This window comes from Heterodontus francisci, chromosome 17 (assembly GCF_036365525.1).
Source record: "Heterodontus francisci isolate sHetFra1 chromosome 17, sHetFra1.hap1, whole genome shotgun sequence".
NCBI lineage: Eukaryota > Metazoa > Chordata > Chondrichthyes > Heterodontiformes > Heterodontidae > Heterodontus > Heterodontus francisci.
This window is the reverse complement of record NC_090387.1, coordinates 77,348,328-77,372,986: the sequence shown is the minus strand read 5'-3', so window position 1 is coordinate 77,372,986 and position 24,659 is coordinate 77,348,328. Positions and strand designations below refer to the sequence as shown.

General features: G+C 44.4%; 1 protein-coding gene across 2 annotated transcripts in view; it reads right to left on the bottom strand.

The window, feature by feature from the left end:
* Nucleotides 1-19,728, bottom strand: part of LOC137379245 (endonuclease/exonuclease/phosphatase family domain-containing protein 1-like) — a 59,249-nt gene extending 39,521 nt beyond the window's left edge. For both annotated transcript variants that reach the window (XM_068049957.1, XM_068049956.1), the window contains exons 1-2: nt 19,525-19,728; nt 8,886-9,741 (exon numbers count right to left, since the gene is read on the bottom strand). In XM_068049957.1, coding sequence (XP_067906058.1) covers nt 8,886-9,727 — 842 coding nt within the window. In that variant the 5' untranslated portion in view covers nt 9,728-9,741; nt 19,525-19,728. The remainder of the gene's footprint in view (nt 1-8,885; nt 9,742-19,524) is intronic.
* Between the last annotated feature and the right edge of the window lie 4,931 nt (nt 19,729-24,659).

The window sequence follows — 24,659 nt, the reverse complement described above, 5'->3', positions numbered from 1 at the left end:
AGGAAGCACTTTTTATTTCTTTTTAATGCAGTGGGTGGTAATGACCTGGAACTCACTGCACACAAGAGTGATGGAAGTGAAGATGATCAATGTCTTCAAGAAGTTGAATGGCCACCTGAGAGAAATAGACTTGCAGGGCTGCAGGGATCAAGCAGAGGAGTGGAACTGATTGCATAGCTCCGTGGAGAGTCAGCTTGGACCGAATGGCCTCCTTCTGTGCTGTAAATGACTTATAGAGTCATATAAGGGATAAATGCCAAAACTATTTTTAAAAAAACTGTGAGAGATAACTGTGTAGCATTTGAGCAGTACCTCACCTCAGCACAATGGGTCTATTGTATCATTTCAGCTGATGCCACAGGGAAGGAACATACAAATATCACAGACATGTGATCCTGTTTTTATACAAAAACTGTAGACAATTAAAAAGGAGTGAGAAGGTCTAGCCTGAATCGTTGGCCACACAATAGACTCGCTTAGGAAATCCCCAAACCCAGGACTGTCAACAGCCTCAAGGAAACTGAATCTTTAAAGGGGAAGATGGGGATTTTGAACAAAATATACCTGCTGGACAGGGTGGATTCAGGAACTCAGTTGCAATTACCACTGATTATATATTAGGACCTGTTTGTACTCATCTGTTATGTTCCAACATAACGATCTTGAGTAATACACTGAATGAGTCGGGGAAGTGGAAACTCTTGGCATGTGGAGACCCTGTCCCAGGTCCCCCCTCCTGAGATCATTGGGCCTGTAACAGCAGTGAACAGTCTTCCCCTTACAAGGCCAACCGGGGCCTCCCAGAGCCATTGGGGCTCAGTGTAACTAGGCCCCTGCCTTGTGGGTTCTGCTGGACTGTTGAAGTTACAGCAAGAGTCTGGTGGAAACCTTGAGGAGAGTTGGGCCCACAAACTTTAAAGGACTATGATTTGGGGGAAATTTAAACATTAAAGCACTGATGCTTCCAGATCAATCGATCACTGAGTGACGATTTGCTATAAGCGAGGCAGGAGATTTTAAAGAAAAATTCCCAATGAGCTCACTGGCTTTACCACACTTGTGGCAGGCATTGCGACCATTCCTCACCTCCATGTACCTGATGGGGGCAAACCATCGCCAGGTGCCTGCCCAAGTTATACTGATGATCCCGAACTTGAAAAACTGGCCGAGGTCAGGGGACAAGCCATGGGGTGACGTTAGATGGCACATGGGCTGATAAATATTTTAGAGCTTTGTTGCACCACCGTAAAGGCTCAGGGTGGACTATCCGTCTCAATGGAAAGTGTTTCATTACCCCAACACCAATTAAAATTAAAATCAAGGCTTCATAATATATAGAATTATACACACACATCACAAAGGCTGTAGTGTCAGAGCATTGAGCGAAGAGCAGTGCCAGTTTATTTCATAATTCTAAAGTTTTCAAGAACCTACTTTAGCAACTCCCATAATCTGCTTTAATTAGGATTGTACTTTTAATGTGAGTATCCCCACCAACCACTGCACCTCACCACCACCCCCCCACCCCGCCCTCCCCCCCCCCCCCACCACCCACCCAACACACACACAACCCCTACATGTCTTTCCTACCAAAGCAACCTGAGAAACAGTGTGGATGAGCAGCAGTGAGATCCCACCCAACACTGCCCAACAGAGTTGTGTGTTTCTGAGTAGGCTTCAGGCTGTATTGACCTGGATCCCATTTTGGGCACAGGTAGCTTGAGTTGTAATGAAAATGATCAACATTTACTTCTACCCATTCTTACCTATTTGCAACACTGGCCCTGTACTTCATTTAGTATATATTCATTTTTGGGATGTGGGCTTTGCTAGCATTTATTGCCCATCTCTAGTTGCCCTTGAGAAGTTGGTGGTGAGCTACCATCTTGGACAGCTGCAGTCCACGTTCTGAAGGTAGTCCCACAGTGTGGTTAGGTACAGAGTTCCAGAATTTTGACCTGTTTTCACCTGCTTTATCAGAATGTCCATTGGATAAATATTGACTGACATACTGGTCTAACAAGGGCTGTTCAGAGCCTGTAGTTACCCAGATAACACAGCCTTAGTCATAAAAGCAGAATTGCTTTCAGTTATGTAGATGTTAGCATGCAAACAAAATGTGCTGTGTTAACAGTGTTAACCCTCCTCTCTGTAATGGGAGAACTGAGATTGCTTATTGTTGGGTTGATCTAAACATCCACTCCTTCCACTACTGGCTGCAATATGTACCTTCTTTTGGATGCACTGTATGAACTTACCTAGGCTTCTCTGACAGCACATCCCAAACCCACCACAGAGAAGGGCAAAGGCAACAGATACATGGGAACAGCAGCACCTCCAAACTGCACACCATCCTGACTTGGAAAGATATCACTGTTCCTTCATCATTGCAGGGTCAAAATCCCTACCTAACAGCACTGTGGGAACACCTTTACCACACAGACTGCAGCAGTTCAAGAAGGGAGCTCACCACCACCTTCTGAAGGTCAAGTAGGGATGGGCAATAAATGCTGGCCTAGCCAGCGACGCCCACATCCCAAGAATTTTAAAAGTCTGATGCCTTGAATAGTTTTGTTGGGAGGGGACTGGGTGTACAGTGGGTTACATAATTCTCACCAATGCAGTGAATGTCTCCACTAACTAAGGATCCTATCTGAAATGAGTTTGGCAATACCTCAACTCAGTTGTCAATGGCTTCAGGTCTACAGCTCACAACTTCCCCTAATTCAGCTCAAATTGGCAGCCTCACTCATAAAGTATGGATTATGGAACAATGTAGCGCAGGGACAGTCAAGTGTTCCTTTGAGATTGTGGTTGTGGTGCATTGTTGGGGTTAAAGTAGAGGAAACTTAACTCTATATCTTACTTTGCCTCTTGGAGTGTTGGACCCTGGCACTTGGTGTCCAAAGGGGAACATGTTCCATTCTCCTGCGCTAACATCTTTCAGCCTCATGTCTGGAATATGAGTATATAACATACCCAAAGACAAAGAGAAATTAAACTGTTTTATGTTCTGTTCTTGCTATTTATGCTATAGTTTTGCAGTGACTCTTGTGTCCCTTATGAAGCAAGTTCTCTCTACCTGGTATTTACCAGGAAAACTCACATGGTGGACATGACATTAGAAGAGATCAAAAAAGGATATGAAGATACTTAAGATAGAAATGGGGGAGATAACTAATAAACAAATCAAACTTATAAGGGATAAAACCCCTGGTCCGATTGGACTGCATCCACACATATTAAAGGAAGTAAGGGAAGAGATAGCAGAGGCACTATAAAAATTCATTAGAGAAGGAAATAGTGGCTGGTAAACATGAGATTACTATATACAGGAAGAGGGAATAGGGCAGATTCAGGGAAGTACAGACCAATTAGCTTAGCGTCAGTGATAGGAAAATCTATTAAAGAGTAGTCAGCATGGGTTTGAAAAGGGAAGATCATGCTTGACCAAGCTTTTTGAATTCTTTGAAGAAGTAACAGATAGGGTAGATCAGGGTAATGTAGTACATGTAATATATTTGGATTTCCAAAAAGTCTTCGATAAAGTACTGCATAATAGACTCATGACTAAGCTCAGAACAGGGAGTCTGGGAACAAGTGGTAGAATGGATAACAAGCTGGCTCCAAAACATAAAACAGAGTTTTAACAGCAGTTACTCAGATTGGCAAATAGTGGGAAGTGGTGTTCTACAAGGATCGGTGCTGGGACCACCGTTGTTCACCATTGACATAAATAATTTGGACCTGGGAATCGGAAGTTCAATTGCATAATTTGTCAATGACACCAAATTAAGGGGTGCTGTTAATACAGAGGGGGACTGTGACCAAATACAGGAAGACATTAATGAACTTACAGAATGGCCGTGTAATTGGCAAATGAACTGCAATATGGATAAGTGCGAGGTAATATATTTTGTAGTAAGAATACAGAGGCCACATACTCCTTGGAAAATAAATGTGTAAATGGAGCAGAGGAGCTGAGGGATCTGGGGGGACATAAGAACATAAGAAATAGGAGCAGGAGTAGGCCATTCAGCCCCTCAAGCCAGCCCCGCCATTCAATAAGATCATGGCTGATCTGTCCCAGTCCTCCACTTCTCTTTTGGGCCTGCTCTGCCCAACACTCGACTCCCTGAGATTTCAAAAGTCTATCTACATCCTCCTTAAATACATTTAGTGACCTAGCCTCCACAACTCTCTGAGGCAGAGAATTCCAGAGATTCACCACCCTCTGAGGGAAGAAATTCCTTTGCATCTCAGTTTTAAATGTGTGCCCCCTTATTCTGTAATTATGTCCCCTAGTTTGAGATTCCCCCACTAGTGGAAACATCTCCTCAACATCTACTCTGTCGAGCCCCCTTAAAATCTTATATGTTTCAATAAGATCACCTCTCATTCTTCTAAACTCCAGTGAATAAATGTCTAACCTGTTTAGCTGCTCTTGATAAGACAACCCCTTCATCCCAGGAATCAGCCTAGTGAACCTTTTCTGAACTGCCTCCAATGCTAGTATATCGTTCTTTAAATACGGAGACCAAAACTGTACGCAGTACTCCAGGTGTGGCCTCACCAACACCCTGTACAGTTGTCACTAGACTTCCCTATTTTTAAACTCTATCCCCCTAGTAATAAAGGCCAAAATTCCATTCGCCTTCCTAATTACTTGTTGCACCTGCATTGCCCTCTGTACTGCAGTATTTTGTCGTCTTTCTACATCTTCTTCTAAAGTAGTGAGTAGTGATAGAGGTCATTCAAAAAGCAAACAAAACACTGATTCATTTCTAGAGGGAAAGAATTGTAAAGCAGAGAAGTTATGTGAAGCTTGCATAGAGCCTTGGTTAGACCACAAATGGAATACTGTGAACTGTTCTGGTTGCCCTATCAAAAAAAGGGTATAGAGGCACTGGTGAAGGTGCATAAAAGGTTTACTAGAATGACCAGAACTGGGGTCATACCTATCAGGAAAGATAAAACAGGCTGGGGCACTCTTAGAAACCATAGAAAAGTTACGGCACAGAAAGAGGCCATTCAGCCTATCGTGTCTGCGTCAGTTGAAAAAACTATCCTACTATTCTAATCCCACCATCCAGCACCTGGTCTGTAGCCTTGCAGGTTACAGCACATCAGGTGCAGGTCCAGGTACCTTTTAAATGAGTTAGGGTTTCTGCCTCCACCACCGATCCGGGCAGAGAATTCCAGATACCCACCACCCTCTGGGTGAAAAGGTTTTTCCTCATGTTCCCTCTAATCCTTCTACCAATCACCTCAAATCCGTGGCCCCCTGGTAATTGACCTCCCTACGAGGGGGAAAGGTCTTTCCTGTCTACTCTACCTAGGCCCCTCATAATTTTGTACACCTCAATTAAGTCAGCCCTTAGCCTCTTCTGTTCGAAGGAACACAACCCTAGCCTATCCAATCTTTCCTCATAGCTGTAATTTTCAAGCCCTGCCAACATTCTTGTAAATCTCCTCTGTACTGTCTCTCGCGCAATTATGTCCTGCCTGTAATGTGATGACGCAGAACTGTATGCAATACTCCAGCTGTGGCCTAACCAGCGTTTTATCTTTATTTTTTTCTCTAGAAAAGCGAACACTGAGGAGTGAACTGATAGATGAGTTCAAGATTATGAAAGGGTTCGAAAAGATAAATGTGGAAAAGATGTTCTCACTTGCAGGTGAGACCAGGACTAGAGGTCATAAACATAAGATAGTCACTAATAAATCCAAACGGGAATTCAGGAGAAATTCCTTACCCAGAGAGTGGTTAAAATGTGGAACTCATTACCACAGGGAGTAGTTGAAGCGAATAGCATAGATGCATTCAAGGGAAGCTGGATATGTTCATGAGGGAGAAGGGAATAGAAGGTTATGTTGATGGGGTTACATGAAGAGGGGTGGGAAAAGGCTTGTGCGGAGCATAAACAACAGAGTGGATCTGTTGGCTGGAATGGTCTGTTTCATGGCAATAAATACCTTGTAATATTTAACGACACTATTCTCTGTATGTTAGGTAACACAACAAGTATTTGAAGAAAAGTAGGGAGTTTTCCTGGTATCTGGCCCAGCATTCCTTCAGAAACCATTAGATTAACTGGTCCATCACCTTAATGCTGTTGGCAGAAGGTTACTGGTGTGGAATGGCTGTTATGCTTGTCTGCACTTCAAGGAGTGAGCTTGGTTTAGATGTTTTGATGATGTGATAAGCTATTGTGTAAATGCAAATATTTCTTCACTGTCTTCTTCCTATAAGCCAGCTACTCTTAGGAGGGAATTTTATGTAGGCAATGGGGGTCTCAGCCACCGGCTGAAGAACTGGTGAGAGCCCTGATTCGCCTCCTCTGGGGAAGACCTGCTACATTACATGCCAATTAGGCATGTATGTGGACAGCAGTGGGTCTTCCCTGGGATTAAGGACCCCAATGACGGAAGTCCCGCCTGCTGACAGCTACCAGCCAATCAGAGGTCGGCAGCTCTTTTGCCTTTAGCTCTTTTACTGAGCAGCGCCACCCCAGAGGTAGCGGCATGCATCCACTGGCGGCCCAGGAACGTTGAGGGACCCAGGCCATATGTAAATCATGGTGGGAAGGGTTTTGTGGGGGTAGGGGTTGTGGGGGAGATGGGTGTAGGGGGTTCCATAGCAAGGGCAGGGGGTTGGCTCTCAGCGGGCTCCCCCCTTCCTAATGCCAGGTCCCTCGATCAGGCATCTAAGTGCCTTTAAACGGGGGACCTCATTCCCCCCTTAGGAGCCAACAAAAAACCCACACGGGTTTGATTAGTGTTCTCCCCATGTGGCGACAGGCCCACACATTGCTGGGCTAATGTTGGCAGAGTCTGGATGAGGCCCCTAATTGGGCCTTAATTGCCCACTTAAGGGCCTCAATTGGTGGTCCACAGCCCTTTCCACCACAGACAATTGGGTTGGAGGCGCGAAGGTGGCGGGGGAACCCTGCCAATATCCCGCCCAATTAAATGCTCTCCCTGCCTCCAAACTTGCTGTAGGGGAGAGCATAAAGTCCCCGTCTTGGTGTGGAAAAGTCATTCCTTGCACCACATTTAGGCTGTTTTATAATCATGTCCTCCTGTTATCCCATCTTAGTTCTTTCTCTCTAAATTCAATAATAACATCTTGCATTTGTATTGGGCTTTTAATGTAATAAAATGATCCAAGGTGCTTCACAGAGGAGAGAGACTGACCAAGTGGAAAGTGATTCAGGAGAGTTCACTGAAGCCAAAATTAAAATTATAGGTTTTGAGCAGGTTTTTAAGGTTGGAATAAAATTAATGGAGGTTAAATTCAACTTCTGCGGCAGGGTAAAGAGGATGGTACCGAGTCAGTCTCCTGTTATACAGCCCATGGGTTTCCATTCCATTGATTTAACTCCTAATGAGGTGAAGGCATTTAGGGAGGAAAATTATAGAGGGTGGGGCCTGGCTGACCAAGTGAGCAACATTGGGAAAATGGGATACACAAGGCCCAGGGAGACTGGATTGTAGGACACAGGCTGGGAAACAGGGCTGGAGGAAGTAGCAGAGGTGGGGTGAGAAGAAGCCAGGGAGGAATTTGTAAATTATCTCAAGGATTTTGAATTCAGTGGTAGGGAGCCAGTGGAGATTGACAAGAATTGGGATGGTGGGGGTGGGAGAGGTGGGAATGAATGAATGGGACCAAGTGTAGACCAGAATGGAGAAGTTGGAGTTCTATAGGGAAAATGTGAACTGTAATCCCTGTTGACCCTTTTGCGAACTAGAATAGATGTAAATTCCCAACCTCATAGAACTCAAATGACCAAAGGAGCCTCCAGAGAAATGGCCATTTTCAGCCATTCATGGTGTTTCTCTGGGAAAGCAGAGGTGCAAGAGTTGAGATTCCACAGTAACATAAGCAACTACAGTACTACACCACTGCACCCTCAATCAGATCAGGAGAAGCCTTATGGAAATTCCAGGGGTATATTTTCCTTCGAGGGGCAGGAAACAGAGGTTGGGACTATTTCCGGGTCCTGAACTGCCCCCAGGGGGAAGCAGTCACTCATTGTGATTTTCACGGGGGCGCCCTCTTAATTGGCCTGGAGAAAGCTTGCCATCCAATTAAGGATGATGGGTGGACTCTTGAAGCTGGAGTGCCAATCAGAGGCCATTCAGCTTGAAAGAAGCAACAGGCTGCAATGGAGGGTAAGTAAGAGAGAGGGTACTTCAAGATGGAGGCACCCCTCTCCAGCTTTTTAAAATCTAAATTTAAAAATGGCTTTTGCAGCCAGGCCACACTGGTGGGGAGGTGGATATGTTGTTGGGTTAGCCCCGTTACAGGGCGGGCTGTGGCTGCTCTCGCATCCAGGCAGGCAGGGAGGGTTTCTAGGCTTGCCTGGAGTGCTGCTCCCCCACCTCCACCTGCCGCTGGGAGGCTGCCTCCAAGCATCTAAACTGGTTTCCGTCGCCTGCGGAACCTGGCAGCTGATTGGAAAATCTCAGTCTGCAAACTTTAATTGGCTTCAAGTGACTCTTAATGGACCGGATTGGCTACCCGCCATGTGCAAGCGGGTAGCCCTGCTACACCCCTATACCACCTCCACAAAAATGGCTCAGAGGCAAGATGGTGCCGGCACACAGCCGGTGGGGCTACTTGTAGCTCCATCCTGCCCCTGATCCCTGCCCTAGTGGGGTCTGAAAATCCACCCCAAGGTGTATGATCTCAGGGAGTTGACAATTTAAGGGGAAGCTAGATAAGAACCTGATGGAGAAATGAATAGAAAGGTTATGCTGATAGGGTGAGATGAAGAGGGAGGAAGGAAGCTCATTTGGAGCAGAAACACGGGCATAGACCAAGTGAGTCGAATGACCTGTTTCTGGTTTGTATTCTATGAATGAGTAAAGGTATTACAAACCCATTTTCAAGCAGCGTCAAGCAGATGACTTCCCTCACTCCTGGATTATTGACCTTCTCCAAGGTGAGGCTCTGAAGGTTCCAAGTGCCAATACGGATAACTTGCCTTCCATGAAAAATCCCAATGAAGGCCTCACCTGGAGGCCGAGCTGAAGATGGCTGATACCAAACCCCGGGGTTCAGGCTTAGGTTCTGTAGGCTGTAGTAAGAGAAGATTGGATTGGGCTTGTCCACTAACCGAACGCATGAATTGGAGGAGACGGGTCTCGGGAGGGAGACGGTGACTTTGGATCTGATGGTACTCAACAAGAACACATCCATCCCGGTCACCTGAAGTAAATCGTCGACATGCTTGAAAAGCCCATTCATGGTGCGGTGATCAACAATACAATGGGCAAGGTCCTCTGTAATTTCCAGTGAGGCCATGAACTGTTTCTCTGAGGCGATATTTATGTTCAATTTGGTGGAAGACAGCAGATCAAACCTCGACAGGTTTTCCATGGACTGGGAGGACTCCCTGCTGCTTACGCAGATCTCTGGCCTGATCTGTTGTAGCTTCACAGCCCCCACTCCCGTCACCAAAGCTACGTCCTCGATTTTGCGGAACCCTCCGATCCTGTGACGGTAAAGCACCATGTTTTGCGCCAGGGTCCGGTTGATCCCCTGCAGTGTCATCAGCTCCTCCTCGGTGGCTGTGTTGACATTGACTCGGCGGCAGGTCACCAAGTTGTTGGCAAAGCTGTATGTGGTGCTGAGATGTGGTCCTTTCTGCCCCTTCCTGCCCTTCAGATGCTGGGGTCCCAGGTCACACTGTGGCCGGTGGCAGCTCAAGTGGTAGCCCATTTCACTTTGCCTTTCTGTTTGAGAAATTCAAATACACTGTCATTAGCACCTGTCAATTTAATTTACCAAAACAGAGCAGCAGAATCACCTTAATGACACGAGAGCAGCTTTGTTATATTTTAAGCAAGTACTAGACCAGGGACCACAAAAGAGAAAAAGGCTTGGTAATAAATCTGTATATAGATCATACACATACTCCATCCTACTTTAATCAATGATATAAAGGGGTTGCATTAGCTGATTTCCCTATCTCAGTGTCACTAGGTAGATAAAGATAGGGAAGTAGTTCATCTCATCCCAACTCATCCATCCAGAAAGCTCCTTGTTACAACTGGGCTCCCCTTTGCCCCTTTCCTGGATTGGCTGTAACAGGGTTTATCTTTTAAAACACTGCTTTTGGCTTACGACCTCAGTGAGTCCTTGATCACTGCTCTATAATTGTAATTGCAAATGAACCAATCAGACAGGTTTTCTTAGATTTAAGCAAGAAAGATTATTAGCCTTACCACTCTAACTCGGTTAAAGTTACAAAAATGTGTGATATAACTATGTTAGCATGCATATGAGATGCCCATACGCACAAATAGATGGAGTGGGAGAAAGAATTGGGGGGGGGGGGGCTGCAGTTGAAGTAGGGTTGGCAATAAATGGAATTCAGTTACTGTCTTTTGCTTTTGATGTAAAGTCCTTGGTTGAAGTTGATGTCCTGGAGTTCCTGCTCAGACCCACTGCATACTTTCAGACTTGCTTCTCTGGTACCAGTATGCCGAAGAGAGGTTTCAATTGTCTTCTCAGTGTTCGGCTGTAAAGTCTTTAGTCTTGAGGCTTATGCTGCCACCGTGGCTTTCCTGGGATTTTGCGGGAGAGTGTCACAGAGAGAGAGGTGCTTTCTCCTTTGAGTTCAGTTGTGGTCTCTAAAACCTTTCTGTGAGCACAATTCAAATAGTCCCCAGTCTGGCCAGCAGGTAAGTCATGTGACCATCTCTTTGTTTGAGACAGCATCTTCTAGGAGGGTTGTTGATTCTCAAAGCTCTCCAGTCACACTCGATGGGGTTTGAAGTTCTGGCTCTTACACAGACAAAGAATGTTGATTATCATGATTGCCCAGACCATTCTTGTTAATTGAATCAGTCAGCACTCCCATTGTCTCTCTATTCAACTGTCTCTCAGAATGCAAATGTACAACCATGTTTTTAGCAATGTCCAGTAAAAAAAGTTCCAGTAGTGTTCCATATGACTAAATTAATATGTTTCTATTTGGCAGGTATGATTTCCACCACATCCTACAGTTCCTTTTCCATCACAACAGCTAATTATTTCTTAATGATTCCAGGGATTTCATTCCCACTATTGTACCCAGAAGCCTTCTGCGAGTACTGATCACTCTTTAGGATAAATTCATTGATACTGTGCTTAAAACAGGAACGAGGGCCTCAAAGGAAGCGTGGGTCAGAGATAGGTCTACAACAGGGCAACTCTGACACATTCTCTCCGGTGAACTTACTCTTGTGTATGAAATCCTTGAAATAGGTCCTAAAATTGTCTTTTGCAAGTCTGAACCTTCACCCTTGTCCTGCTGTCACCCAGAATGTCCACGATTTGCAGTAGGTTATTGTAGGGCCTCCACCAAGCATCCGATAGCCATTATTCAAGAACAATTAGAAAGAAGTATCCAGTTGTTTGAGTAAATACACATTCCTTATAGACACCCTACACTAAATCTTTCCTTTCAAAGCAAGTGGATATCAGAAGGTATGAAGTGAGCAGGGGAGTTTCATTCAGCTCATCAAGCCCACTCCTGCCAGCACAAATTCATACATTTTGCATAGCCATAGACTCGCCCTGATTCATTCCATTTCTACAGTAGGATGAGGTGAACAATAGCCGGAAAACTTTCTAAGAAATCGTTGTGATTTCTTTCCGACCTTTCCCACTGCGGCACTGCGGCGCAGTGGTTAGCACCGCAGCCTCACAGCTCCAGCGACCCGGGTTCAATTCTGGGCACTGCCAAAGTGGAGTTTGCAAGTTCTCCCTGTGCCTGCGTGGGTTTCCTCCGGGTGCTCCGGTTTCCTCCCACATGCCAAAAGACTTGCAGGTTGATAGGTTAATTGGCCATTATAAATTGCCCCTAGTATAGGTAGGTGGTAGGGAAATATAGGGACAGGTGTGGTGGGAATATGGAATTAGTGTAGGATTAGTATAAATGGGTGGTTGATGGTCGGCACAGACTCGGTGGGCCGAAGGGCCTGTTTCAGTGCTGTATCTCTAAACTAAACTAAACTAAACTAAACTAAATGCAATATCAAAAGAACAGCTTGGCATTTCAGGCCATTTCAGCAACAGTGTTCTACCCTCAAAAACCCTTCCTGGGAATTCGTTGGAATGAGGTTATTTGCACCAGTCTGTCCTATGTAATCTCACCACTTTGATCCAATGGTGGACACTTCCCACCACCTCCAATGCACTGGAAGCACCTTGATTTCCATACTGGGATCCAATGACTTCAGGGGGCCTGTGAAGAGAACCAAGGGCGGTGTGTGGTCCCCAGTTTCATGTCCATGTGGGTCAGGTATAGCGTGTAACGTGAGAACAGCATGTTCGGAATTCTATATTGTACATCACTCTGTATTTGTTTGCAACTTGCACGCTCTGGTGTTGATTTTCAACTTGCTGACTGGCATAAAACTGACATGGACGTTCAGCTACCCATTATAGAAACCACCTGATTCCCATTGATATTCAGGTAAGTTTTTTTTATTTGATCATGGGATGTGGGCGTCGCTGGCTAGGCCAGCATTTATTGCCTATCCATAATTTCTCTTGAGAAGGTGGGGGTGAGCTGCCTTCTTGAACCGCTGCAGCCCTTGGAGCACAGTGCTGTTAGGGAGTTCCAGGATTTTGACCCAGTGACATTGAAGGAATGGTGATGTAGTTCCAAGTCAGGATGTTGTGTGGCTTGGAGGGGAACTTGCAGGTGGTGGTCTTCCCATGCATCTGCTGCCCTTGTCCTTCTAGGTGGTAGAGGTCTCTGGTTTGGAAGGTGCTGTCTAAGGAGTCTTGGTTCATTGCTGCAGTGCATCTTGTAGATGGTACACACTGTTGCCGCTGTGCGTCGGTGGTGGAGAGAGTGAATGTTTGTGGACGGGATGCCAATCAAGAGGGCTGCTTTGTCCTGGATGGTGTTGAGCTTCTTGAGTATTGTTGGAGCTGCACCCATCCAGGCAAGTGGAGACTATTCCATCACACTCCTGACTTATGCCTTGTAGATGGTGCATAGGCTTTGGGGAGTCAGGAGGTGAGTTACTCGCCTCAGAATTCCTATCCTCTGACCTGCTCTTGTAGCCACAGCATTTATGTAGCCGATCCAGTTCAGTTTCTTCTTCTGCTTGGCATTTCTTCACGGACAAAGATTTTAGGAATGTCGTACTCATTGGTTGCAGGCCCACTGGTGGATAGTCAGGCCTATCCATTCAGTTTCAGTTTTACTAGTGAAATAAACACTGGGGTTGGGGGGAAGAGGGGTCCAAGATGAAAGTCTACAGAGAATAACAAATGATCTTGAGTGTAAAAAGGAGAAAGCAGAACATGGAGTAACAAAACCAACTGTAAAGTAGAAGGACCTTTAGTTACAATTAGAGACTGGAATCTAAACACTATCAACTCTGTAATTGCACCTCTCCCGTTACACTCCTCACCTTCCTGCTCCCAGCTGAACTATCTGCAGGTTAAACCTCGATAAGCCAAACACTTGACAATAGGTGTTTTGTGAGAGTGCAGCTGGTCTCAGATGTGTGGTTTTCCTTCTGTTAGCTGCATTGAGAACTGGATTAACAGTTCTTGGGGCCATGGGCACAAAAAAACCTTTGGGACCGCTCCACACTCTCTCAGACAGCCACCAATGCCCTCTGATACATTAAACTATAATGGTGTAGTAAGAAATAGGGCTGTAGGATGTTTTGAAGCAGAAGTTGTAAGTGACTTCTCCACAGGCCCGTGCATTAATCAGCTCTTCCAACATTGACCCAAAATTCAGTCAACGAACAGCATCAAGAGCTGTAAAAATGTGGGTCTACAAATCTTTAGTAGGGTTAAGGCCTGCCTGTTGTGGCAATAGATCCTTTTCTACTTAATTAAAACAATTGCTGTTCATTTCAGAGAGTGACGTTGGTACTCTGCACTCTCCCCGTCAGTTGAACACTGATCTTTATCGACTACCCATGTGTGGGCTTAACTTAGATGGCTGCAACTCAAAAGTAAACTAGATGAAACCCCGGAATCCACTCCCCCTCAGTATTGTTGAGCAGCATCAGCATAGGGATAGCAGCGGTTTAAGGAGAAGGCCCACCACCAATGTTCTCTTTAAGCTGCACGGCCACATGGCCACGCAGCAACCTAAAAGTCCCTGCACAGGTCACGTGCAAATAGGTCCCTTTAGGTTACCATGTGTATGGGGCTGCACAAAAAAGTTAAAGGGGCTGCGCACTTAAATAAATCACCTGCAAGCTCCAAAAAAAAATAGAAGGAATGTTGCCCATCACCGTCACTTTCTCAGAGCAATTAGGGATGCACAATAATGGCCACATCCTGAAAATAGATTTATTTTTTTCAATAACTATGGCTGGTAGGCCAGAAGGCCTGGTACGAATTCAGGCCAGTTGTTTTATGAGCTGCAGCCAGTTGTACTCAAGCTCTGCAAGCTCTCACAGAGATCAGCCTGACAGAAGAGTAGCTTGTAAAGCTGGGGGCTCTCTAAGTAATGTATATGCCCAATTGCTGAATCTCACGCAGACTCATGGATTCGGCTCCTTTGAAAGAAAGAAAAGTAAGAATTTGCAATTATGCAATGCCTTTCATGACCTTAGGGCATCCTCAAGCTCTTGACAGCCAATGAAATAGGTCTGAAGTGCTATAATGTCGGGAGACACAGTAACCAGCTTATGCACAGCAATCTTTCACAGAAAGCAATGAATTAAGTTAACAGATCACAGAATCACAGAATAATACAGTGCAGAAGAGGCCCTTCAGCCCATCGAGTCTGCACCGATGCATTAAAGACACCTGATCTGTCAACCTAATCCCATTTGCCAGCACTTGGCCCATAGCCTTGAATGTTATGACATGCCAAGTGCTCATCCAGGTATTTTTTAAAGGATGTGAGGCAACCCGCCTCTACCACCCTCCCAGGCAGTGCATTCCAGACCGTCACCACCCTCTGGGTAAAAATGTTCTTCCGCAAATCCCCTTTAAACCTCCCACCCCTCACCTTAAACTTGTGTCCCCTCGTAACTGACCCTTCAACTAAGGGGAACAGCTGCTCCCTATCCACCCTGTCCAAGCCCCTCATAATCTTGTACCCCTCGATCAGGTCACCCATCAGTCTTCTCTGCTCCAGCGAAAACAACCCAAGCCTATCCAACCTCTCTTCATAGCTTAAATGTTCCATCCCAGGCAACATCCTGGTGAATCGCCTCTGCACCCCCTCCAGTGGAATCACATCCTTCCTATAATGTGGCGACCAGAATTGCACACAGTACTCCAGCTGTGGCCTTACCAAAGTTCTATACAACTCCAACATGACCTCCCTGCTTTTGTAATCTATGCCTCGATTGATAAAGGCAAGTGTCCCATATGCCTTTTTCACCACCCTATTAACCTACTCTTCTGCCTTCAGAGATCTATGGACAAACACGCCAAGGTCCCTTTGTTCCTCGGAACTTCCCAGGGTCAGGCCATTCATTGAATACTTCCGTGTCACATTACTCCTTCCAAAGTGCATCACCTCACACTTTTCAGGGTTAAATTCCATCTGCCACTTTTCTGCCCATTTGACCATCCCGTCTATATCTTCCTGTAACCCAAGACACTCAACATCACTGTTAACCACTCGGCCAATCTTTGTGTCATCCGCAAACATACTGATCCTACCCCCCACATAGTCATCTATGTCGTTTATATAAATGACAAACAATAGGGGACCCAGCACAGATCCCTGTGGTATCTGTTTTTGGTGTTGGTGGAGGGATAAATGTTGACCAGGATACCGTGGAGAACTCCCGGCTCTTCTTCGAGTAGCGCCATGGGATCTTTTGCATCCATCCATTCAATTTAATGTTTTATCCAAATGATGGCACCTTCAACAGTGCAGCACTCCCTCAGTCCTGCACAGAAGTGCCAGTTTAGATTTTGTGCTCAAGTCTCAGGAATGGGTCTTGAGCCCACTAGCTTCTGACTCAGAGGCAAGAATGCCACCACTGAGTAATGGCTGAGAATGATTGAGCATCACCTGTTCCTGCAGATCAAAGTGTATTGTATTTTCACATTGGTAAATGAACACTGGAGGCCCCACTGATAGGAGTGTGCACATTGTAGCAATTGCGCTCCAGGTCTCATTTCATATTGCTTACTAACTCTAAAGCAAATGTTCAAGAGACTGAAATTAAAGTAGCCATTACACTACCACACAAACCTGAGTGCTATTTGAGTGCTGCAGTATTAACTTGGGTTAATAGATTCCTTGGACCTATGTTTGCCTTCAGCTGTGTTTCGGGGTAGCACATGACCTGAGAAAGCAACACAAAGCTTCCGGCTTGCCTTGCTCCACCATTTCCTGTTTGAAATTGCCTGCCTGTCTCCTGAAGGTTGGTTGGATCCATGGAGGTGTTGGTTCCAAGGGCAGTTACAGAAAGCCATGAAAGTGGTACCCATCACCACAGGTAGTTTGGGTGGTTTACACTGGGTTGCCCGCACAAAGCTCCCACCCTAGCGACCAGCAGCACTCATGATGATACAAAAGCAAAAATGCAGCAATTGAGTGTGAAGCAGGCATCTGCCACCGGCTGCAATTCTTTCAAAGTATTACCAGCACGGACAGCCCAACAGGTCCAGGCCAATGTTCTTCCAACCCCTGTCCATCTAACCCCATCAACATATCCTTCTATTCTGTTCTCCATCATTCGCTTATCTAGCTTCTCCTTGAATGCAACTATGTTATTCACCTCAATTACTCCCTGTGGTAGTGAGTTCGACATTCTCACCACTCTCTGGTAAAGAGGTTTCTCCCATTGGATTTATTAGTGATTATCTTATTTTTATGTTCCCTAGTTCTGGTCTCCCTGTCTCCCTTACAAAGAAGATGTTTCTACTTGTATCTACCCTTTCATAATCTTGAAGACCTCTATCAGGTCACCCCTCAGTCTTTTCCTTTCTGGAGAAAAGAACCTCTGCCTGTTCAATTTTTCATGATAGGTATAACCTCTCCGTTCTGGTATCATTCTAGTAAAGCTTTTTTGTCCCTTCTCCAGTGCCTCTATATTCTTTTTTATAAGATGGAGACTAGAACTGTATTTTGTCACAGTCCTCCTCTGTATTAACTGCACCCCCCAATTTGGTGGCATCAGCAGATTTTGCAATTGTACTTTTGATTCCCAAGTCCAAATCCTTTGTCAATGGTAAACCACAGTGTTCCCAGCATTGATCTATATGGAACACTACTTGCCAATCTGAGTAACTATCTTTAATTCTTTAATCCCTACTCTCTTCTTACTGTTTTGTTGCAGTTTGTTATCCATTCAGCTACTCGCCCCCTGACTCCAAAGTAGTCTGACCTTAGTCATGAGTCTACGATTTGGTACCTTATTGAAAGCTTTTTGAAAATACAAATACTTCTCCTGCATTATCCTTGTTTATCCTTTCTGATACTTCTACAGATAAGTCAATAAGGTTGGTCAAGCATGACTTTTCGTTTTGGAAACAGTGCTGACGAGTCTAATATATTTTCAGTTACTTGATGTTTTTCTATTATATCTGAGTAAAGATTCCATTGTCTTGCCCACCACCAATAAAAAGCTAATAAGTTGATAGTTCACCAAACTTGTTCTATCTCCCTTTCTTTTTATAGGAATGACATTACCTGTTCCCCAGTCCTCTGGCACTATTTCTTTTATAATGATTTTTTATATATATACATAATAGTGCCTCTTCTATTTCTTCCCCAACTTTCTTTAATATGTGTGGATGCAATCCACCCAGATTGGGGTTTAATCTTCTCTGAGTTTGATTAATTTATCAATTCTCTCTCCCCCTTTCTATTTTAAATGTCTTTATATCCTTTGTAATCACTTCTTCTAACATCATGCCCACCATGCTAGTTTCCCTTGTAAGTACCAAGGAAAAGTAATTATTTAATATTTCTGCCATTTTGCCATCATAACCTGTGATTTTATTGTGAGTGTCCCTGAATGGCCCTATTCCTATCCTGATTTTTCTTTTGTTAATGATGCATCTGTAGAATACTTCACTATTTATTTTATATTCCTTGATAATTTAATTTCGTAATTTCTCTTTGCCTTCCTAGTTATTTTTTTGACTGATAGAATCATAGAATTGATACAGGACTGAAGGAGGCCATTTCACGCATCGAGTCTGTGCTCGCTTTGCAAGAGCAACTCAGCTAATCTCACTCCCCCATAGCCCTTTCTTTCCTAACCTGTCCATATTCCCTTTTATTATCCTCCCCTGTGTTATCTCTGTACCTAGTGTATAACTTTTTCTTTAGTTTTAATTTTTCCCTTATTTCTTTATTCATCCATGGTGCGTCATTACTGGTTAGTTTGTTCTTGTTTTTTAGTGGGATATATTTCTCCTGGACTCTGTTGATCACCGTTTTAAATGTTTCCAACTGCTGTTCTATTTCTGTGCTCGTCAGTCAATTTTTCCAGTTTATTTTCACTAGTTCCATTCTTATCTCTTTTTTCCCCCAATTTATTACTTTGATTTTTGTCTTACTTACATCCACCTTAATCTTTACTGGAAACTTTCAGTTATACGCAGGGTGCCTGTGTCCTGTGCTTGGCACTCTGTTGAATAGTCAAATCTCCACAATACATAGCAGGGCCCATTTTGCAGAGACTTGCACCCGACTGAGCATGCCAAAAGGGGAAAGCAGGGAAAGCAATTATTGCAGCAATTGTTTATGTGAGGGAATGAAAGCTATCAGAGTGACCATGTCAGTCCCTGTCTGTTTGTGCTTCAAGGACATGTAGCAACAAATCTCTGGCAAAACTTTTCACCCCAAGTGAATTAGATCCCTGTAACAAAAAAGGCTACAAACATTCAGCAGGTCAGGCAGCATCACTGGAGAAACAGAAGTCAAGTCAGTAAACATTTCAGCTGTAACGAGCCTGCCTCTGGACTGGAATTTTGCCTGATCCTGGTTCCTGTTATGTTCTGCATGGGAATGTCTTTGTGCCTGTCTAGGATAGGTCTACTGAGCACCTTGATTAGTTTTTAAAGAATGTGCCTAGATTTGCCTCGAGTGAAGTAAACATTCATTCACACCCTCAGCTGTAACGTCAGAAAACAGTGTCAGTCACCCCTGCCGTGCTATGTCAGAAAGCTGGGACTTTGTCTGTTTTAATTGTGTTAAACACTGGCTGTGACTGAGTTGTAATCCCTCAGTCGCTGTCAGGTTTAGATTTCCCTTTTGAATTAACATCAATACTTTTTCAAGGCAGCCTTCTATATTCCTCAAAAAACTCGAAAATGCACCTGATGACTTCCCAGTTCTGAACTCGTAGATCTGGTGTCGAGTGCGTAGGAGGGAAGGGGTTATGGGGGGAGGAGTACAGGGTTATGGGTGAACTGGATCCAGAAGTCTGAACTGAAGCGAAGCCCCATGAAAACTCAAAAGAAAAATTAAAAGCCTCCAGCCCGTGGTAGAATTTCTCTGCCGTTTGTAACTTTAACTGTGCAAGGCTACTCTCTAAAGGTTACCTGAATTTAACAAGTGCAAAAGTTACCTGATCAGTGTTGATAAAAACAGCAGTGTCCAGGCTTCCTCAGCACAATGATCGAGTTGCAACCACCTGTAGGAAGGATTTGTAATGTGTGCACACACTGTCACACTCGCACACACTCAGTTCCAAGGCTGACGGACCAGGTATCGAATCTGAATAATCCACTGGGTATCTCTGTTTGTTTGGGATAGTCTCCCACACACACGCTCCAGGGAGGTCTCCCCCAGGGCCACTTGGCACCTGAGAGAAGGCGTGGCTTTAAAACGAACAATTTGGCGTTTAATTTTTGAGAACCGCCCCTTAAGGCTGCAGTTCTCTTTAATTTCTCAGCTTACTTTTTATGATCAGATCAGAATTGACATTCAATTTCCAATTTCTAATTGAATGAAGTGTTACTCCAATTTCATTGCTTGGTGATTAAATCTCCCCAGGCACTGTGGTAGCTACAAGCTGACTCTGACCCCATCCAGTGTACTGTATTCATCTTTGGGCACCTCAGGAAGAATTGACCCTTGAGGGGCTGCAACACAGACTCATCAGAATGATATTAGGGCTTCAAGGGATAAATCATGAGAGCAGTTTGCATACAATAGTATTCCCTTGAGTTTAGAAGGTTGAGGGTGATCTAATTGTGGTCTTCAAAATGATAAGGAATTTTGATAAGATATATACAGTGACTCTGATTCGGGGGAGCTTCTTCTCAAACTGAACTGATTGGTTGTTATAGTTTTCAGGTCCTGCTGTAGTGTTACAATGATCATGCATAAGTTTCATCTTTTGGAGAGGATGCTTGGGTTGTTTTTCAAGAAGACTTTTGGCCATGTAAACCATCTTGCATTGTTAGCCTCTCCTGAGTAATTTTACAGATTATCGAAATAATTGAGCTGACAGAAGAAGTTATAGAGAGGGTTAATATGTGCAATCAGCCCAGCACAGAGTGTAGTGTGTAATCAGTGTAAATTTAAATAGAAGTCTGTTTATTTAAGGCAGATGTCAATGAATTCTGGAAGGAAAAGCATATTTACCATGCGTTGCTATGCCGATGTGATGATGGTCCTATACTGTTGATACTGACACCACCCATGGCGGAACAAGGCTAAAGCATTCCACCAGTTCTGCAGTAAGTGCCTAGCCTCCTCTCATTACCACTCCCTCTTTACTGCATGCGCTGATTCATGTTGGGATACAGGTTCTGCTTGTTTCACACAGGTGCCTCACACAAGTGGATATTTTTCCTGTACGTGCCGAGGCAGCGAGAGGGGAATTGCAACTCCTCCCAGCCAGCAGTTCAAATACAGCAGGTGAAGTACAAGCTCTATTTCCATGCTGCAGTGTTGCACTGTCGAAGGTGCCATCTTTTGGATGAGATGGTAAGCCGAGGCCCTGTCTGCCCTCTAAGGTGGATGTAAACGATCTCGAAGAAGAGCAGGGGAGTTATCCCCTAGTATCCTAGTCAATATTTATTCCGCAATCAACATCACAAAAGAAAGGTTTTCTGGTCATTATAACATTGCTGTTTGTGGGAGCTTGCTGTGCACAAATTAGCTGCTGCACTTCCTACAACAGTTACATACACTTCAAAAGTATTTCATTGGCTGTAAAGCTGTGAGATGTCCGGTGGTCATGAAAATCACTACTGAAACGCAATTCTTTCTTTTTATGCCACTCCAATTTTAAATTGCCTGATTTCTCATGTCTATGAGGTAGACAGGTACATTTATGCAAATTGGGGCCCTACTGACATAACAGGCCCCCAATGCCATCTGAACCCAGAAGGAGCAGGTTGCAACCAGGTTGCAAGATCAAAGAAGCCCTTCCAGTTAACTTTTAAAACTTACCTTTCGTGGGGCTAGGGGTGATCCTTCAGGCCCCATAAGGAAAGTGTAGGCCTCGCGTGCCCCAAACTTGCCCCTCCTCTCGAGTCTCTGTATCATTTTCTGCCTGGAACTCCAAGTCTTGCATTCACCTTGGCCCAGCAGGCTGCCTGACTTTCTGCCACTTCCCAGAAACCTCCCACCCATTTCAAGCGGGAAGTCATCCAACGGCAAGTTAATACTGCCCGCTGTTAAAATCAGTTGAGTCTTCTGCTAATATTCCGGGACTGGCCAGCCACTCACTAGGCTGCTTTCCCACCCAGGAGTTAAAATTCCTCTGTGGGTGTTCACAAGCTTTTTGACCTTGGGAATCCACTTCTTTCCTCTGCTAATGTTTGTGCACACACTTCCCAATAACAAATGACTGGATAACAATCAAGAGCATGAACCGTGGCTGATTTTATTTTCCTCACCCCCCAACTGCACCCCACCCCACCCCCCGCCAATCCCCCCTCATCTAGAGACCAATTGTGCTTTCAGACTTGACTTTTCCAATGGTCTCTGAGCCAGCCTCCTATCTTCCATCTTCTGTCAACTTGAGCTCATTCAAAACTCTGCTGCCCACATCCTAACTTCCACCAAGACCTATTTACCTATAACCCTTGTACTCACCAACCTATATTGGCTTTTGGCCTGGCAAAGCTTCAAATTTAAAATAATCATCCTCATGTTCAAATCCCTCCATGGCTTTGTCCTTCCCCAGCTCTAACCTCTGCCAGCCCTACAATCCTCTTCCAATTTTGGCCTCTTGTGCATCCTCCACTATCTTCACTCCATCGTTGATGGCCGTACCTACAGCTGTCTAGATCCTAAGCCTTGGAATTTCCTCTGTAAATTTTTCCATCTCCATCTCCTTTTTAAGGTTCTTAAACATATCTCTCTGACCAAGCTTTTCTTCACTTGTCCTAATGTCTCCTCCTTTGGCTTGGTGTCAATTTTATGTCTGATTTTGCCCTTCTGAAATGCATTGGGATGGTTCATGAGGTTAAAGATGCTACGTAAATGCAACCTTGTGTTGTAGTGCCCATCAGCTGGAATTGTCTAACACAGAACAAACGGGCTCAGATTTGAGACTTCCCTGGTGTGTATGGCTCACTAAAACACACCATGTGGTTATTGATACCAATGAGCTGTTGGGAGCTTATTTTGTCTCCACTGATTCATTAAACTCTGCACACCTCTGCTCAGCAATGGCTCCCATGACTGCTCGATTCCAAACCTGCTAGAAACCTGTGAGGAAGATAATGGGTGAAGGCCACCTGGTGGCTATAATATAATACAACTTGCAAAATTCACATGGTGAAGTTTCTCACGTGAGGCTTTTAAACAACCTTGAGCCTTGGGGACTTAAAGGTAAATTGCTGAAGTGAATTAAAAGCTGCCATTTGGGAATAGAGAAGGATGGTGATGATAACTGGAATAAAGATGTTTCTATTCTACAGAATTCTACAGAAATTCTAGAGAATTTCTATTCTAAAGAATTCTACAAGGGTCTGCTCTGGGAAATTCTCCATTTACCTTATCTGATTAAATTATGTTCAGGGCAGTACTTGTAATATTATAAAACATATTGGTGACCTCAAATGATGTGGCCTCGTGATGATTGTACTCATTGAGGTCAGAACCAATTAGGTAGATGGACTAAGAATGGGTGGTGATTTTTCATATAGATTTTTGGAACAGTAAGTATGGACTATGAGACCAGAATGAAAGAGTGCACATTTCTAATGTTGGGAATATCTTGGGTGTGAATATGAAACTGTTATCGAGTATTGGAATACACGTCAAAGGCGCTTGATCATCAATCAAAGATTATTTTAAATTTAACTCGTTAGTGAGGCCACATTGGAAAAAAAGTGTGGTTTTTGAATACCATTCCCTCCGAAAGGACATGTCGGAGAAGGTTCATGGATTAATAGCCAAGGATAATTCTGGGACTTAGCTCATAGAATCAACTCATCTTCCATTGAGAAATGACATTTGAAAGGGAGCACGATTCAGCTTTTGAAATACTGAGATGTACAGCTAGTATAAATGCAAGCAGAGTATTTACTGAAAACTGTGAGGGCAGGTTATAGAAAATGTGAATACAGAAATAATAGGCCTCAACCAAGCTAATGTCATAAATGTAGCACATTTGTCCATGATGTTATTGGTTATTGGCTTCTTTCCTGCCACAGTGCACACAGGGTTCAAAAGCACATTCACTAATGGAAAATAGCCAGACTACTTGGTACACATTAGTCCCAGAATGGATGATATGTCTGTTACAGGTATTAGGGAGGTAGACATTTGTAAGTTTCCTTAAACAGCGACTCTGTTTACATGCTTATCGCTACAATTGTATTGTACCAGCAGCTATAGTTGGGTCCTGTTCTTAGACAAGAGAATATCTCAATGTGTATTTTGTGTTTGGAGCAGATTAATTTACTCCCAGGAGGGGCCAGATCATTTGATTTAAGTGAAAATGTCCTCTGAGTCTTTCTAAGCATATGTTTGATTCCAGGGGCAGGATTGTGGTGCCCATATGGGGGCAAGAATGGAGGCAGGCAGGTGCAGAATTTCCCTACGCCAGCCAGCATGCCAGTTCCCCACCATAGTGGCCACCATAGTGGGGAACTGGCATCCAAAGACTTGCAGGTGATAGGTAAATTGGCCGTTGTAAATTGCCCCTAGTGTAGGGAGGTGATAGGGAATATGGGATTACTGTAGGGTTAGTATAAATGGGTGGTTGTTGGTCGGCACAGACTCGGTGGGCTGAAGGGCATGTTTCAGTGCTGTATCTCTAAATTAAAAAAAATAAAAAAAATAAAAAATAAATAAAATAGTCCCGACACCCAGACATTTTCCTGGAGGTTGACTAGGGCGAGGAACAGCTACCCACCCACAAGCAAAGGCAAAATACACATTGAGATATTCTCTTGTCTACCTATAGCTGCTGGAACAATACAATTGTAACTCAATTAAAAAGCCATTTAAGGCTGCAAGATTCTGAATTGTTGTAGCCATAGTTCCAAAGGACCATAGGCATCTCTCCCATTTGAGAGAGACAGTTGGTGATGTATAGCTTGAAGGTCACCACTCCACAAGCATGGGGCAAGGTGAGGAGGCAGGCCTAAAGGCCTGCTACCCGAACTGAACCCAATGGGACCCGACACATGTGTCAGGTTCGGGTTGGGTCGGTCTTCCAGGTCGGGCCAGGTCCAGGTCGGACACACACATTTCTCCAAAAACTCTGAGTCTGCGCAGTGAGTGAGTGAGCGT